This window comes from Stylophora pistillata, chromosome 8 (genome assembly GCF_964205215.1).
Source record: "Stylophora pistillata chromosome 8, jaStyPist1.2, whole genome shotgun sequence".
In the NCBI taxonomy this organism is placed as follows: domain Eukaryota; kingdom Metazoa; phylum Cnidaria; class Anthozoa; order Scleractinia; family Pocilloporidae; genus Stylophora; species Stylophora pistillata.
Genome location: NC_142526.1, coordinates 25,060,929 through 25,077,489, shown reverse-complemented (window position 1 = coordinate 25,077,489; position 16,561 = coordinate 25,060,929). Strand labels below are relative to the sequence as shown.

The 16,561-nt window shown below is 38.7% G+C and overlaps 1 protein-coding gene across 1 annotated transcript in view; it reads right to left on the bottom strand.

Moving 5' to 3' along the window:
- Nucleotides 1–15,335, bottom strand: part of LOC111334265 (protein mono-ADP-ribosyltransferase PARP4) — a 40,603-nt gene extending 25,268 nt beyond the window's left edge. The window contains exons 1-21 of the mRNA XM_022939952.2: nt 15,110–15,335; nt 13,678–13,876; nt 12,307–12,379; nt 11,237–11,315; nt 10,463–10,594; nt 9,094–9,252; nt 8,158–8,475; nt 7,200–7,360; nt 6,297–6,405; nt 5,833–5,861; nt 5,559–5,657; nt 5,066–5,147; nt 4,595–4,693; nt 4,452–4,495; nt 3,737–3,843; nt 2,961–3,109; nt 2,311–2,395; nt 1,828–1,961; nt 1,171–1,335; nt 1,021–1,061; nt 704–797 (exon numbers count right to left, since the gene is read on the bottom strand). Of these exons, the coding sequence (XP_022795687.2) occupies nt 704–797; nt 1,021–1,061; nt 1,171–1,335; nt 1,828–1,961; nt 2,311–2,395; nt 2,961–3,109; nt 3,737–3,843; nt 4,452–4,495; nt 4,595–4,693; nt 5,066–5,147; nt 5,559–5,657; nt 5,833–5,861; nt 6,297–6,405; nt 7,200–7,360; nt 8,158–8,475; nt 9,094–9,252; nt 10,463–10,594; nt 11,237–11,315; nt 12,307–12,379; nt 13,678–13,876; nt 15,110–15,262 (2,511 nt within the window). The 5' untranslated portion in view covers nt 15,263–15,335. The remainder of the gene's footprint in view (nt 1–703; nt 798–1,020; nt 1,062–1,170; nt 1,336–1,827; nt 1,962–2,310; nt 2,396–2,960; nt 3,110–3,736; nt 3,844–4,451; nt 4,496–4,594; nt 4,694–5,065; nt 5,148–5,558; nt 5,658–5,832; nt 5,862–6,296; nt 6,406–7,199; nt 7,361–8,157; nt 8,476–9,093; nt 9,253–10,462; nt 10,595–11,236; nt 11,316–12,306; nt 12,380–13,677; nt 13,877–15,109) is intronic.
- Between the last annotated feature and the right edge of the window lie 1,226 nt (nt 15,336–16,561).

Here is a 16,561-nt window from a genome sequence, read left to right as displayed (position 1 = left end):
CCAGGTTTTCAAAATTCGCTACAGCGGCTCATCCCCTCAGCTTTAACAAGATTTAGTATGAAGTTTTTTGCTGATTGAATGAAATAAACCCGTTAAAAGTACTTGCTTATCTTGATACGAGTTAAAAACGATTTTAATAAAACATGCGCAATGCTTTTTTTTATTTACAGGAAATACAACGGAATTCGACAGCACCCGAGCAATTATACCAAAACAATTATTCGCCTCAAGCTCAGTGAACATTGTTGAATAATCCCCTCGACTTTGTCTGGGGGATTATTCAACAATATTCACTTCGCCTTCGGTGAACAATGGTTAAATATGTCACAAATAAACAAGTGTAATAAAAATGGGCAGCACTGTCTTTCCATCTAGGATCGTGGATGGAAAGAGGAATAATGAAAACCACACAATCTTAATCAATATGAGAAACTTAGTCTAGTAATCTCACTATAGAGCGCTATTCAATTGCGCGTTGTAAAACCAAAACTAGAGTAATCGGACGAGAGAAAATATCACACCGAAAAGATTAGAAATCAAAGAGAAAACAAGCAAATCTCGTGAAGCGCGGGGAAAACGCGGGCGATCGAGTAGCGATCGGTTTTAGCTTTGTAACTGATTAATTGCAGCCAATGCAGTCCCGTGTATCTTTCGATACACATTTAAACAGTGCTCCACCAAAGTGTGAGTGAATGAATATTACCTTAGTTTTCATCGCATGCGTCGGTGAGTCAAGTGAGCGAATCTCAAAGGGCATCTCCACAGACACTTTCACAGAAAAGTCAAAAGCGGGATCGCTAAAAGAAAACAACGAATAAAGAAAAAAAAAACGAGGAAATACGGCTTAGTTTAGGTTTTTTCCAGTTTTCCGAGACTGTCCTCAAGGTTGCACCCAAGAACAAAAAATAACAAAAAAAAATAAGCAAAAAATAAAAAGTAAGCCAAAAAAAAATAAGCAAAAAATAAGACAAAAAATAAGCAGCTGCCTACAAATCGACACACCACCATCCCAGAACCCACCTGGGTCCCACGTCGCCTATCCGCACCGTTTCCACATCAGTCTGATAAAAAAAAATAAGAATTTGAGAATTTGAGTCAACGTTGAAGTTGAACCGCGCGCAACACCATAAAAGAATGAACTGAAAGAAGGCACAAAGTGTAGCTCATGACCTGAGTTACTTCTTCCAAAGCCTTGTCACGTGTCCACGGTGCCACAGAGCCTGGGAGGGAGAAACAGATTTGTTCGCCGTCCACTGTTAGTTCGGTGACGTAAGTTATCTTGATTAACACTTGCGCGCCGGGAGGAAGGTTTCCAACACTGACTGTAAACACATCCTGAGTAAATATGAGAAACAAGCACGAGAAATAAATATCAGACATAAACAAAGGGTGGAATCTAATTAGCAGTTCTATCGAGACAGTTAAAGTGAAAAATCCAGAGAATTTAGAGACAGGGAGGGGGGCAACACGTTGTGTTGAGGGTGCAATCTTACTCCATATTACAAAAAATGAACAATTTCTCCAATTAATCCTGTGTTCCGAGACAACTATGAAGAGGAAACCCCCCTTCGGCTACCACTAGACCTGTCAACGGTTAACTTTATCTCAAATTGGAAAATACTTCCTTACAAAGAAGCTAACAAAATGCAAGACAGCGAAAAATTTATGTGGAGACAACATAACCAGGAAATATATTCAACACTTTCGAAGTTTTATTCCAATAAATTCCTCTTGTGTTCACTCAGTGTTATTGAACAACTTCGATATCATAGCAAAACCTTGATGAAGTTTTTTTTTCGAAAATCAGGTGGAAAACATGTAACCTACCGGAGTCTCCTCGTCCATAAGGTAGGCCCCATGCCCCTTGCTGATGGCCTCTCTATATTCTTTGTGCGCTTGTTCCTTCTCCTTCACTTCACCAACGATATGCTTACCATTGATAAACGCCTCAAAACCAGAAACTACGGAAAGAAGGACAGAGTTTGTTAAACTCCGATTCAAAAATACTGCGAGAGCTTTTTAGAAACAGCAGGCCCAATTCGTCAGCAACGTGAACCCTTAAGTTCGAATTCATTCTCTCAAGAAAACTAAGGAAAAAACAGTTACAGAAAATTGAATCCCCTGGATAACTTGATAATGTAAGATAGTTTACCCCTTTGCTAAAACCACATACATGTCCGAGAGTCATCTGCAGTAGCCAAGATACAAATTACAGTAGCTTGCTTTTCCTACGAAAGTCCATCGCACAAGTTTTTTAAAAAGAGTTTTTTATTTTTCTATAAACTATCAAGCCGTTGACTAAAGACAAACCTGCTGCCATGTCGTCCAGAGGGAAAACGTATTTAGCTTCTATGGGTGTCGAGCTGTTATTGTTGTACTGTTGAAAAACTATCACCTGTGGAAAAAAAATAAAAAAAAAAAATCTGTACAAGCTTATCATTGCCAAAAATTCAACCAAAGGCTATTGGGAAGAGGTGATAGGAACTTCGGGCACCTTAAAATATTAAGCCAGATCGCTTGCAATCCGTTTCAATCTTCTCCATCCACGGCCGCACCTTCTTCCTTCTTAAATTATTATTGCTTCTCTTGTGTTTTGCTATCTTACCAAACTAATATTTCATTGCTTCTCTTATGTTTTGCAAACTAACCAAACTAATATTTTGTAGTCATTTGCAATCCGAGTCAATCTGCTCCATCCTTGAGTATACCTCTTACTTCTTGGTTTATGTTCGCCTCTTCGATTTTTTTTCACCATGCTGATATTTTGTAGCTAATATTTTGTAACCTCCTTCAAGATGAGATTTATATTTCGCGTCACAGAAAACGGAAAAACTGTGACGCAAAATCACAGATCGCAATGCAGCTCAATCAGACATTGCTTTTTCTTTTAACAAATACGGAATGAATGATGAAGTCTAACAAATCAGCTCAAACAAATTTCCTTCAACAATTTGACCAACCTGAGCCGCCAGATCTAACAACCTGGCTCTGATATGAACTGACTGCAACGGGAAGGGTTTGTCTCCAGTCCCCTTGAGTCCTGCCTCGACTCTAGTCAGAGGATCCACAACTGACATTACATCCGTCAGGTCCACACTGCCATGGTGGTCTTGGAAAAAGTATTTTAAATCACACTGGTTACGATTTCGGCTGCTACGAGGGCATGCTCGAAAGCTCTACCAATAGCAGAGCGCAGATCAAAAGCAAGGAAAATATTAGCAGGAACAAATGAAAAATCCAGGAAAAAACAAGCAAACTGTATAAAGCTGAACTAAGTGAGGCTGGGAGTTATGTAGGAGTTTCAGGTAGCAGCAACGCAAAAAATGAGTAGCGAAGCCGCCAGAGAGTTGAAAAAAGGAGATTTCTTATCTCCATGTTCCCAAGCTCGTCGGCTGAACAAGATTATTGAGGCGCGAGAAAGCGTGGGTGACCAAGTCGCAAATGGTTTAAGTCTTGCACTTGATTGGTTTAGATCGCAGCGTGTGTTTTCTAGACCAATCACGGAGCATGGTAAAGCAAAACCAAAGAAATTCCGGATAAAATTTGATGTTTAATTCAAAATCATCATATAAAAACCCTAAACGGGATGACAGCCCATCGTACTTTATAAACTTCGTTTCCATCTTGATAGACTTATTTCACAATTTCTTATCGCGTAATATAAAATAAAAGCTTCCTGTCACCTTTATTTTAGAAACCTACAAAAATGGCAAAATGGAAGAAATTCATTCCATACCTTCAGTGTCAGTTTCCGAGCTATCATCGAAAAACCCGCTATCAATCGAGACATCATCTCGATCAGAGACTTCGACATCACCAGGCAACACAAACTCAACAAGATATCTTTAAAAAAAACAAAAAATGAAATGTAAACTGTTCCAGATCTTTAGACTGATATGTTACATCCACGTATTATAAATGGAAGTCAAAGGTCTCAAAACAGCAGCAAATAAATCGGCCCATAGCTGCCGAGGCTTAACGCGGTTTTCTTTTTAAGCATTTTGTGACTCAGGGTAGTGGTCAGCCTTAGGTAAACGTCCTTACTCCTTCCCCCCCATCCCCTCCCTTGAAGCATTTCTTGACAGTAATCAGGTACCCGTTTACACCCCTGACCGGGGTGGGGAGATACACTGGAACCCTTCCGACTTTGCCAAAAACAAAAAAGCATTTCCCGGCCGAGGCTCGACACAGTTGATTTTATATATCCAGAATTGATTATGATGTAACTTATCTTTAAAAAATAAATCCATCTAGCAACAAACAAATAATTAGCATAGAAAATATTCTCATGATAATATGTGTTGATATACCACCAAATTCTCCCGACTAATTTATAAGAAAATGTAAAGCATTTTGTGGGGAGCATTATGAATCAGATCTATGAAGTTCCCTAAACTGCAAGCCTCAAAGGCTGGCGATGGAAAGAAGCACGCACATACTATTCCAGTTACCTTATTTTCTGCTGGTTCCCGTTGTAGATGGCAAATTCGTCGTCCTGAAGGGTAAAAACGACGAGTTAATATGACACAAATTTTGTCAGTTACATTAGCCTGATGAAAGCAACTTGCTTATTCGAAATGCATTAGCAACTGACCTTAAAGTCAGAAGGCCCATCATCTGTGCTTCTCATTCCATGACAGCTGCTGTAACCTGGTGGAGGCGATGTCAAATCCATGGCAAACGTCTTGAACTCCTGAGGAACCATATAACACGAAAGAATAATGTTAGTTTTAATCACTGAATCATTATCAGTTGTTGCTTATGTTTTGAACGTCACAGCTTCCAGGGGGCAACCTGGAATTGCCTTGCATCTCATGATCAAGGTGGAGTTGCAATAATCTTGCTTGTTTTAAAGTACAGAAATCTCGACAAGCTTTGATTGCAAACTGCCACTCAAACGCAATGTAATCTGTCTAACCAGAAGGGCCTCTTAAGGATGCCATGGAGTTTCGGCAGCCTGCATGTTAACGTCTCCATTTCTATTTGCCTCATCAGAGCGTTTTCCGTGGGAAGCAGAGAAAATAGGGGATGTTTTCAAATAGGCTATAGTTTTTTGTGTTTTTACCTTGACTTTTCCCAAGGCGACCTCATTCACAAGCATGAGCCTTGATCCCTTGCTTCCAGGCGCGGAGTACTTGGCACTGGTGCTGTGTTAAGAGAGAGTAAGGAAAAGATCCATTTTGAGCTCAATTTTGATAGACACAAAATATCCGTCACCAAAATCCATCGATCTTTTGCTTCCCTTTCTTCGCCTACTTAAATGGAACAAGAGATGCAACTCGGACTATCAACCCTGCGTACAGCAAACGCCCCTCTGTCTACCAAAAGAAAGACAGAGTATCTTATTTTGAGGAACGATAACTTCACCAAGGTTGCAGACTAACAACGAGTCAACCAAAACCGGCGGAAGATATCCCCACGCCGCGTGAACGTGTGACTTCCCAGAGTTCACCCTGTGAGGAGATCTTTAATCACCGATTAATACTGTTTCAATCAATGGAGAGGGACTGACTGTCAATTATCGAGGCTGGATCAATCAGCTCACAGTTAGCTCATACCTAGCAGAATTGGCGAAGTATATTCCGCTTCCTAACATTCCTGGGTCTGAACGTTGTCCACCGAAGTCATCCACGACAATTTTAGGCATCAAAAGCCCTCTGCAAAACATTCAAACATACTTAACTTCACGTGTTGCTCTCCTATTCTAGAATATGATACTGTACATACAAGAGTCTTGAGGGTTCGAGAGATAGAAGAGAATAAAGCTCGTTAAAATTTCGAAGACTGTTATGATAATAAACCAAAATCTAGATATAATTCAAGAAGACGTACCTTGAAAGTATGCCCACAAAGTTTGCCACCTGCAATAAAAGTTCGCATCATTTAAAAATGCCATTTAAATACATGCAGCCACCTTTCTTCAGCTCCACTGTTCATTTGCGTACGTATCTTTCGTAAAGGAAACCTTCAGCTGGTAAATTTTAACTCGCTTTATTTAATATCCTGCCCTGGAGCCGACTCCGTTTAACGGTTAAAGATTTCAAGTGTGGTTAAAACTAAAACACAGAATTATATAACGAAAAACTTTGAAAGAAAACTAGAGAAAGGAAAAGAGTGAAGTTAATGAATAACATTTACATGTGCCGTTGTTCTTTTTTTTAAGCTGCGATTTGCGCGGAGAACGAACTAGGAGGCTTTATCGTATTATACCACAAAAGAAAGATGTAGTGACTGGAGCGAGGAATTACTAACCAAATCATGGCAGTTAACGCGTTACTTTTGCAAATAGCGCTCACCTTCGATGCGTGGAAAAGAAGAGTGTTATTTCCAATGTGACCAGAAAAGGCACTTTCCTCCACAGGCCGGTGGATAGAGTATACATTGAGAACATCAATCTTTGGAGGGCTGACAAACAGAAGAACATTTTCAAGTTATATTCATGAGGTTATTACAACCCTTTTACAACTGTCTTACGTCTGTTCAAGGTCTGAAAATAAATTCTCCTTACCGTCTGCGATACAATTCTTATGATGCTAGCGTGGAGAATTTGGCGTTGGCTCAACCAATAATCTGCTCATTGATATTTTTATTTATTCTCATCTCATGTCTCCTTGGTATTGTATTGATACGGTAAGGAGAAATTCTATCTTGGTCACTCATGGGACTGAGTTAAAGGATTGAGTCTGCATTTGAGCTAAGTGACCCACCCAGCCAGAGCTTACCCTGGTTTCCAAAGCATGAAGCAACTAGGAGTATCACAACCCTCCCCTGGATGGGATGCCAGTCCATCGCAAGGTTACCCCCCCGGCTTTTCGTCAGGCTTCTCTAACACTCACAGTTTGTCCATACCCGTTTATATTTCTGGGTGGAGAAGCACTGTGTAGGTAAAGTGTTTTTTCCAAGAATACAACACATTGAAGCAGCCAGGTCTCAAACCTGTGGTCCGGTGCACTACCCTGGAGGCCACCTCGTCTTCCACCCTTTCGCATGATTACAGAAAATTATTTGTAATTGATTCAAACACTTTTAGTATGCTGTCTAATCCCCGGAGGTGTTGCTACAATAGTGGTTGTTTTGTAGTAAAATTCTCAACTGCAGATTTATGCACTAAACTCACAAGCTTAAATGAGTTAAAAGATCTCTGTTCAGTTCAAGTTTTAGCTTTTCAACCTCTTTATATCTCTGCTTTAATCTCTTACCTTGTTTCACTTGATTTAACAAGCTTCTGGATTTTTTGGAACTCATCACTGTCGTGGTGAAGGCATTCAATATAGGACTTGAGTGCCCTGTACTTTGAATGCACATCTTGTCTGGTTTTCCAGTTTGTAGACTCGCCAATGCTAACCATGTCTTTAATGAGCTGTCAAAAAAGAATGAATAAGAAACAATGAGAAGAAACAGGCAGCCCTAGGATACTTCACTACACCTAATACAATCTTAAAAGTTTTTGTATTGTATCATTCAGTATTTTAAAATTGGCAAATTAATGAACTGCCCCTCAAGTGCAGTAAAATCTAAGCCATTTACAAGGATGTTTAGGATCAACGGTATAACTGACAGCTGTCTTTTAACTCTTTAACCCTCCGAAGCGATTAATATATAACTTTTCCCTATTAAATCCATGCACTATCCATCAAACAGGTAATAATTAACAACTATTCACTGAAGTGGAGGTGGTTAGTGGTGGATATTTACCGAGCCGCGAAGCGGCAAGGTAAATAATTATCCACCGCTAACCACCGACACTGAGGTGAATAGTTATTTTAGTATATACTAAAACAGTGAGATAACATACTCCACCATTGTTAATTTGAGTGATTTCTTTGCTTGTCACTGATGCAAACCGGGACGCCATATTTTCCCGAGTTGCTAGGAGGTAAATAGCAAAGGATATTCGGAGTTTGACTAGCCAATCAGAGCGCACCTTCAACGCCATCCACTGTTTTAGTATATACTAATTAAGGATACTCAAGCACAACAGGTAGAAGTTGGTATCTTTAACAAACACCAATACCTGGTAACTAATTTACAAGGAAATGTGTAGCAATTAGAGGGGATTACCAATTACCAATTATAAGATCTAGGGGTTGACTGACCATCCCCACTCACATGATCAGAGATACTCCAGTATTACCCTATATTTGAAATGTTCCTTACTTGACACAAGTCTTGTTTTTGAGCAATGAGGCGCTTTGATGTTATATTTTCTCCCCTGTTCTTATGAGGAATAGCTGAGAAAAACTCATCAGATAGCTGTGGAATAGTGCTGACCCCTTCATCACCATCTAATGATTTTCTCAATAAAAGTAAAATTGCTTCAGCTTTCTCTACATCCTCAAGTTTAATGGAACTGAGAGGAATGGCCAGAATATCCACCAGACTGCCTACTGCCTCATTCCAAATGTAATTAATGAGGTTTGCAACTTCAGGGGAGATTGTAGAATCTTCCTGTGAAAACAATTCATCCTTTGCCAACTGGAAAGAGACAAGAGACATGGATTATCATCAATAAACAAAAAAATATATATTTCCTGGTGTGGTAGGTTTAAGACATGTTGTATCTTGTCCAACAATATGACAAAATTGAGCTTACTCTTCCAAACCACAACCTTGTCTTACATTACCAGTAAATGGTTTGAACCTGTGAGCAACATTTGATCTTGTAGTCTAATCAACTGGGTGAGAGTAGTCCCAAGAAGGCACATTGTTGGAAAGTAAAGACATTAGTGAGTTAACTTTGATGATGATTTCTACTAAGGTTATCAAAGCATCAGTCACTTCTATCAACAACAATCCTTCTCAGGACTATTCACACAAGGTGCCCATTTCTCGAACCAGCAAGTTAACAGGCCCAAAGCCATATTTAAAAATCAAAATTGAAAGGATAGAAAAGCAGTTTCTGGAACCCAAACCAGTTCATTTTGTTCCTTTAGACAACTTTTGAAACCCCCATCTTTAATGAAAACAGAACAGTTTTATGGGCCTGTTAGGTAACTGGGACTTTCCAGAAAAGGGTCCCAAGACAATCAGACCACACTGTCAAATGTTCCTTGTCTGTGATGATAACTATGTAATATATAGGGAAATACCTACCTGTTTCAATTTGTCAGAGCCAATTTTGCCAGGTGATGGATATTTTGATAATTTCTTGTATCCACTTGAATACTGCTGATCTATTAGAGCAATGAAAGCTCTAAATGCCTCTTCAGAAGAGTTGAAATACCTACATTCCTTTGTTCCTTCATCATTTCCCTGCAAGAATCAAATGTAAAGGTTAATCCAAAATAAATCACAATTTCAACAATATTCTTTACATTTGTTCAGGTTTTCTTGTGCATTGGACACAATGGGAGAAGAATTAAAGTGCAGATTTTTAGTCAGAATTTGAGCACCTCTTGAAACTGCAACCCACAGCCCTGGAAATCCCCAAAACTTGGGGTATCATCAAAATGCTATCAATTTGAAACATAAAGTGAATGCACATTATTAAGTCTTGTACATCATATGCATCAGGGCTCCAAATTTACTAATAAGTGACCTAAAATCATGAGAATTGTCACTTAAAATAAAATTTTGGTCACTGGAAGACAATTTCTGCAATAGTTTATATTATCATATAGCAAGGTAGTCTTTAGGTAAATCCAAGCATTTTGAATGGTTCTTACTTATAGTTGGGGTTTTCCATACGGATGGTTTCCACAAAAACAGTCATAAGAAGTGTTCATGAAAGCTGGTGAATTCAAACTAAACAAGCTTGATCCAAGTGCCATATAACAAATTACTTACTGACCTTCCTTGCTTGAGCCATACTAGGGAATATTGGCCCTCCGTCCTTACTGCAACAACCTCGGGCCAATAGACCACTTTCATAAATGGCTGCCGGATTAATATTCTTTTGTTTAAATTTAAATTAGCCCTACTGGCCTCATTCTCCAGTACAAAATTCAAAAGAATACATTATCTCAAGCGAGGCCAGTAGGGCTAAGTTAAATTTAAACAAAAGAATATTGATACGGCAGCCATTTATGAAAGTGGTCTATATTCCCCAGTGGTGCTCTTGTGCTTGGTTAGTGAGAAGTTAATAGACGAAAGTGCTGACCACCTTGCTTGTCTTTAGCATTACAACTCAAGGGTCAATACTAGGGCAGAGTTTGCTACTTGAAGTTCATTTTACATCTGTGAGTGCACTGAATACCAATGTGAGAGATACATTGGTGTTTTCCATATCTTGTTCAGGAAACTACAACAGTAAGGCTGTCTGCACTAATATCATCAACTGCAAATTTTAAACATTTGAATGTACCTATAATCTGTGGTTCAACTTTTCTTTAGGTTTAAATTTTTTAAACTTGTTTGAGCAATGTTTTCCTCAGTCTTATATTCATTATCATAATCTAACACAAAATGAGACAAAATTCAAACTGATTTAACAGTTTCACAACTTTCCAAAATTTGAACTTACCATGATGAATCCTCCCAAGGTACCTTGGTGCGTAAATAGGCGGTATCTTGAGCTGTTACAAGGTACATGTGAAGGAATGAAGTGCAACTCCACAGAAAAAAGAGAAAGGGGACCCTCACCAGGATTTGTTTTCTGAAAGAGACAATCCTCTAGGGTATCAATTATGATTATCTAATTGCTAGGGGTTGTGATTGATTCTTTGAAAAAGTGCCAATTAAACATAACTTTAGTCTAAACTTGACATTTTGTCAGCCTTTTTGGGGAGTCTCCAAGTCATGCAAATCTTCAAAAGTTCTTACTAGTCTGGGAATCGTACTCGTAGCTCTAGTTTCAGAGCTAGAGCAGGGCTCCAAGCTTATTTTCTCAAAATGCCACCTCTAAGAAACCTTCAGTTGTAAAATGGTTACCATAGAAAAAATGTTCGTCACCCACTCAAAAAAACAGACGGTCCTATTCATGAGAAGACACTTCATGTCCATTACATGACCATGCAGTACAACTGCAACACTTTCATTAGCAAATTTGTATGTTCACACCATCTTGCCAAGTTGCAATGTATGTTACAAAAAGAAAAGAAACAAATATAAGCACTGAGTAGTTTAGACATTAGCAATTGACTCAAGTGCCATTAAGGAAGAATTCCATCTAATAAGTGCGTCTTTTAAGAGAATTAATTATCACATAATTTTTTATCGGTACTGTCAGTAGACCTTGGAAGTTGAGTGGCCATATTGCTTATATACAGCTTATAATTTTAGTTGATCAGAGCATTACCGCTAGTACGGCATCTTTAACAATTTCACAGTTTGGCTCATCAAACTCTGGACCATCCACTGCTTTATAAGACCACACCCTATTAAAAAGAAAGGTGGAGATTGAACGAAAGCATTACAGAATCATACATTTTTAATTTGGCTAGCAAGCCTGCTGGCCCATCACATTGAAGGTTTTTAACTGGTTTCCTTCGCACAACTTCGTAACATCACAGAGAGGCCAGTGTTGTCTACTGAATCCCTGTTCTGACATAAGAAAATGTTCTATTGCTAGTACCCTGGATTTCCTTCAGAGTGAAACTGATCAACCATTCTCAAGACTGTGGTACACAAAGTTTTGATAATCAGTATTGAGAGACACTAATGCTTTGACCCTTTCACTCCTAATATCAAATTGGTAATTCTCCTTATATGTCTGCCATACAATTCTTATGATGTTAGTTCAGAGAATTTGGTATTGGATCAACTAATAATTCCATAATTGATATCTGTCCTCATTCTCATCACTTGTCTGCTTGATATTGTAATTGATATTGTAAAGAGAAATTCTGTCTTGGTCACTTGTGGCAGTGAAAGAGTTGAGTCAGAACTCTAAAAGCAGATATCAATTAGAATTACATCAATGAACAAAATCTCGCATTCTGATCGGTTAACAAAGGGAGGTATTTAGTGTGGAATTGCAAGTTGAAAATGAGGCTAAGTGATATTATTTTGCATCTACATATACATGACAATTACAAGTAAAGCTGTTTTCTTTTTTTTTTCATATTTTTATTCAATTATATGTGATTCAAAGAAAATCCTTTACTTGACTTGTGAATTCTGTGTTAAATTGCACTTGAAAACTGATATTGCACTCATCACTTCACGATTTGTGTGATATCAGTTTTTGCGTGCAATTTATTGTGTAATTCCCTCATCAAGTAATGAATTTTCCTATAGTATTCAATCAAAAGTACTAATCATAATAACTAGTCTGTGACCATGTACCATACTCCCATGGCTGACATTAATAATAACATATCTGATCATTAATAATAACATATCTGATATATATTTCATTGCACCTACTTTATTCTTTTGAGATCTGGAGGTTTTTGTTTCTTTGTAGCTTTGGTTGCATTGTCTTTCCTTTGGCTCTTGGCTACCATAATGATATATGAAGTATTGCATGCAAATAAGACAAATTTAGCACAGCTAGAAACTGCAATACTCTTTTCTAACCTCCTATGTTTCTGTTTCAAGGATGGTGAAAAAAGGGAGACAGTTACGTGCAATGGGTAGGGCTGTTATAATGGAGGACTTCATGTATGAGATACAGCGATCAATTTGACTCAAGTGTTGTATATGTGGTAGGCTTAGTAAGTGTAGTTAGCCTTTAGTGTAGTAAGTGTAGTCTGTATACTTTATGTATGCCTATGTGTAATGCAACCTATCGCAATACCTCTAGTGAGTGCTACAGAAGTTACCACCTAAAAAATAACAAATAGCACTCTAGAAAAAAATATGGGAGATACAGCAGCTTAAAATTTAATGTGCTGGACTTGATTGAAAGGTTTGATGTATCCCCTGATAAGTTTACTTTAAAAATTTTGTATGCTCACAGATGGTCCGTTAATCTCTTGGAAAATATTAATTTCTTGTTATTTTGTTATGTTAAAGATTCTTCAATCGATTTGCAACTTTTGCTAAGGTCTATTTTTTTAATTTAATTAAGCACTCAAAAAAAATTTCAGAGCAACGACAGAATACAGGGCCATTGAGTGAGTTGTTCAAAGCATTTTTGGTTATTGGAGGACTTAATATATATGAGGATACAGCGATCAATTTGACTCACATCATTGAGTTGTTCAAAGTATTTTTGCCAGTTCCACATTAAAAAAAAGTCATCATGCTTTTTATGTTATATGTTAGAAAGCATAATTTGAATGACTTGTTTGGTATATATGATATCTTCCTACAAACTTTTCAAGGTTGACTGATTTGGAGTTTAGGATTTGATAAAAAAAAAAAATCTGAAAGTGAGCAGAGCTAACAATCCTAATGTGCCTCAATAACCCAGTTTATGTTGCATTATAAGTAACCAGAAGTATTCTAACTCCCCCCACTTGCTGGGTACACTACATGTAGTCACTTGAAGGTTACCTCCTGGCATTTCATCAAATTAACCCGACAACATGTGATTACCAATTTACTCCTGGGTGGAGATACTATGAAAGTGAAGTACTTTGCCAGAAACTGAACAAAATATCTCTGCAAGGCCAAAATCAACAATTCTTGGATTAAAGTCCAACACCTCATATTTGATATCGCAGTATTATATGTCAGTCAAGGGCGGGGTTCAAACAAAGACCATTGCGCTTTTGAAGCATTACATCTGATAAGTCAACAGTAACATAAAATCAACATGAGTGAGTACAACAAAAGTTTGTCCCTGCTTACCAACAATCTTTCCTGAACTAAAGTTCTGTGATTCAAGTGTTTTTGACAAAGCAAAAGGCTGCGGATCAACCAGTTTTCCAGACTTGATGCATTCAGTGATGAAATCAAATGGAACCACTGGAATTCCAAGTTTAACTGCAGTTCTTCCCTTATATGATGACAAAGTTCGTTCAGAATCACCAGTCACCAAAAAGTTTGTCTGCAGAAAAAAATTCACATTTTGTCTATGAAGCTTGCAATACAGAGAAATATCTGAGTTTTAACAACACATAACTGTTGCCACACAATTCAAGCATTTCAAATTAGAGGGTGCATGCATTCTTGTAGACTACTAGATTCCCAAGCTAAACTTCCTTATATCATGTTTTAGTATAATTTCAGAGCTGAGCAAAGAGTTTCCAGTGATCTGATTGGTTGAGCGGTTCCTTATATGATACTATATAAACCGCTCCACATGATTTATATAAAATGTTAAAATAAAATGTGAATAAATGTTACTAAAATGTTATGATTTTAGAAATTTCTCTGTTGTTTAGCTCTGAAATTATACTAAAACAATTATTTGCCCCAGGTTTGACAAATATTGTTGAATAATCCTCTTGACTTCGTCTCGGCGATTATTCAATGATATTCACCTCGCCTTTGGCAAATAATTGTTAAATAGAGACGGGGAGAAGTGGATGTATGTAAGTGGTGATTGAGGGCTTTATTCAAAGTAACCCTTAAATTTATTGTCTTAAAATCTGATTTGCTATTAAAAGGTAAGAATATTTTCACTTTTTTCAGAAGGCAGGTAGAGGTATTGCGTCTTTATGTCAGTACATCCCTCATATGTCAGAATGACACTAATGTAGAAACAAACCCCTTCCCCTCCCTGCCAAGGTCCCCAATTGCAATATTTACGTGATGATTGAAAAACAAGACTGTCATAGCTCTAAAAAAAATGAAAAAGAAACCTTTCAGGCTGTGAGAATTTCAGGCCAAAAAGAAGCAGAATTACTCTTTCATTTTCTACGATCAGTTGCAAAAATTTTTCCTTTCACCAGCCATACACTGTTTACAATAATTTTTAACGAAATCAATCACCAAGAACTTACTTTAGTTTGCCTTACAAATGGATACAGGTGCCCTACTTTCTGTGAAAGAATCACGGACCAATTAACATTGTCAGATCATCTATAACACCGAATTTAAAATCACACAAATTTGGTTATTGAAAGAGTACAAATCATGTAAACTTTTGAATAATATCCTCATGCTATTTCCGACCTACATGCTAAGCCAAGTGTCGTTGTGCTCAAGGAGATATGTTGTAACGTTTGAAAAAGCTCTTCGTTCAAATTGACGTGGAGAAAAAAAAAGCTTTTCAAATATATAGTGTGTTCCCTACATGGCAGGGAACCTCAACACGCATAGGTGGGATTACTTGTACCTGTTTCGATAGCACATGTGACAATGTACCCCCATTCTCTACGATCTTTTGTCGAATCTCTTGCTTCCCTTTGAACGTTAGAGACAAAGACGCAGCAAAATCGGCCACAAACTGGCAATTTTCAAAGATGCTGGAGACTTTCAAAATTCCCATGGCTTTCTACGACAGAAAGCATACACCTTCTGCTTTCATCTTGCACTTTCTGCGGAAAGCTGCGCTGTCAGTTCTAAATGAAGAGATGGCCTGGAAATGAACCTTCAACAAGGGCCAAGGAAAATCGGGGGGAGGGGTGGAGGCGTACCAGTCAAACATCGGGCATGAGCGAGACCCCGCTAAGTAATTTCAAAGGACAACATAATAAATAACCACTGTCACGAAGAATAAGCGAAAGAAATTTGAAACGTTCATAAATGTCTGTAAAAAGAAACAAAAATGGGGAAAAGGAAAAACTCGAGACTTCTCAAAGAACCTTTTCAAGTATGTGTTCCGGTCCCGATTGTTCGAGGGATGGATAACGCTATCCAATGGATAATTCTCTTTCTACTGGATAACGCGGTACGTTTCCTTGACACTTATCCAACATATAGTGATTTATCCGTTGGATAGCGTCATCTACCCTTCGAACAACTGGACCCTAATCTCTATCAAAGAAGTTACACGCTTTTAAAACTGGCTCGTGTGGTCAGGGCTATAACTCGAGTGAGACAAGTCGGTTAAAGTACGGTAACCAGCCAAGTCGTCCGAAAGTCATCTCGCCCGAGGTCATGTCGCCCGAAACCGAAGTCAAGTCGCCCAAAAGCTTTAGTCATGTCGCCCGAAGAAACAAATACTTAAAGATCAGGGCAAGTAATTCATGGCAGTCTCCATATAGACTCCCTGTTACCCAGTCTCCATATAGACTCCCTGTTACCCATTCTCCCTGTGTACCCTGTGTACCCTGTGTACCCTGTATACCCATGTGTACCCTGTGTACCCTGTGTACCCTGTGTACCCATGTGTACCCTGTGTACCCGTGTGTACCCTGTGAACCCGTGTGTACCCTGTGTACCCTGTGTACCCGTGTGTACCCTGTGTACCCTGTATACCCTGTGTACCCGTGTGTACCCTGTGTACCCATGAGTACCCTGTGTACCCATGTGTACCCATGTGTACCCTGTGTACCCATGTGTACCCTGTGTGCCCTGTGTACCCATGTGTACCCTGTGTACCCATGTGTACCCTGTGTACCCATGTGTACCCTGTGTACCCATGTGTACCCATGTGTACCCTGTGTACCCATGTGTACCCTGTGTGCCCTGTGTACCCATGTGTGCCCTGTGTACCCTGTGTACCCATGTGTACCCTGTGTACCCATGTGTCCCCTGTGTACCCATGTGTACCCTGTGAACCCGTGTGTACCCTGTGTACCCGTCTGTACCCTGTGTACCCGTGTGTACCCTGTGTACCCATGTG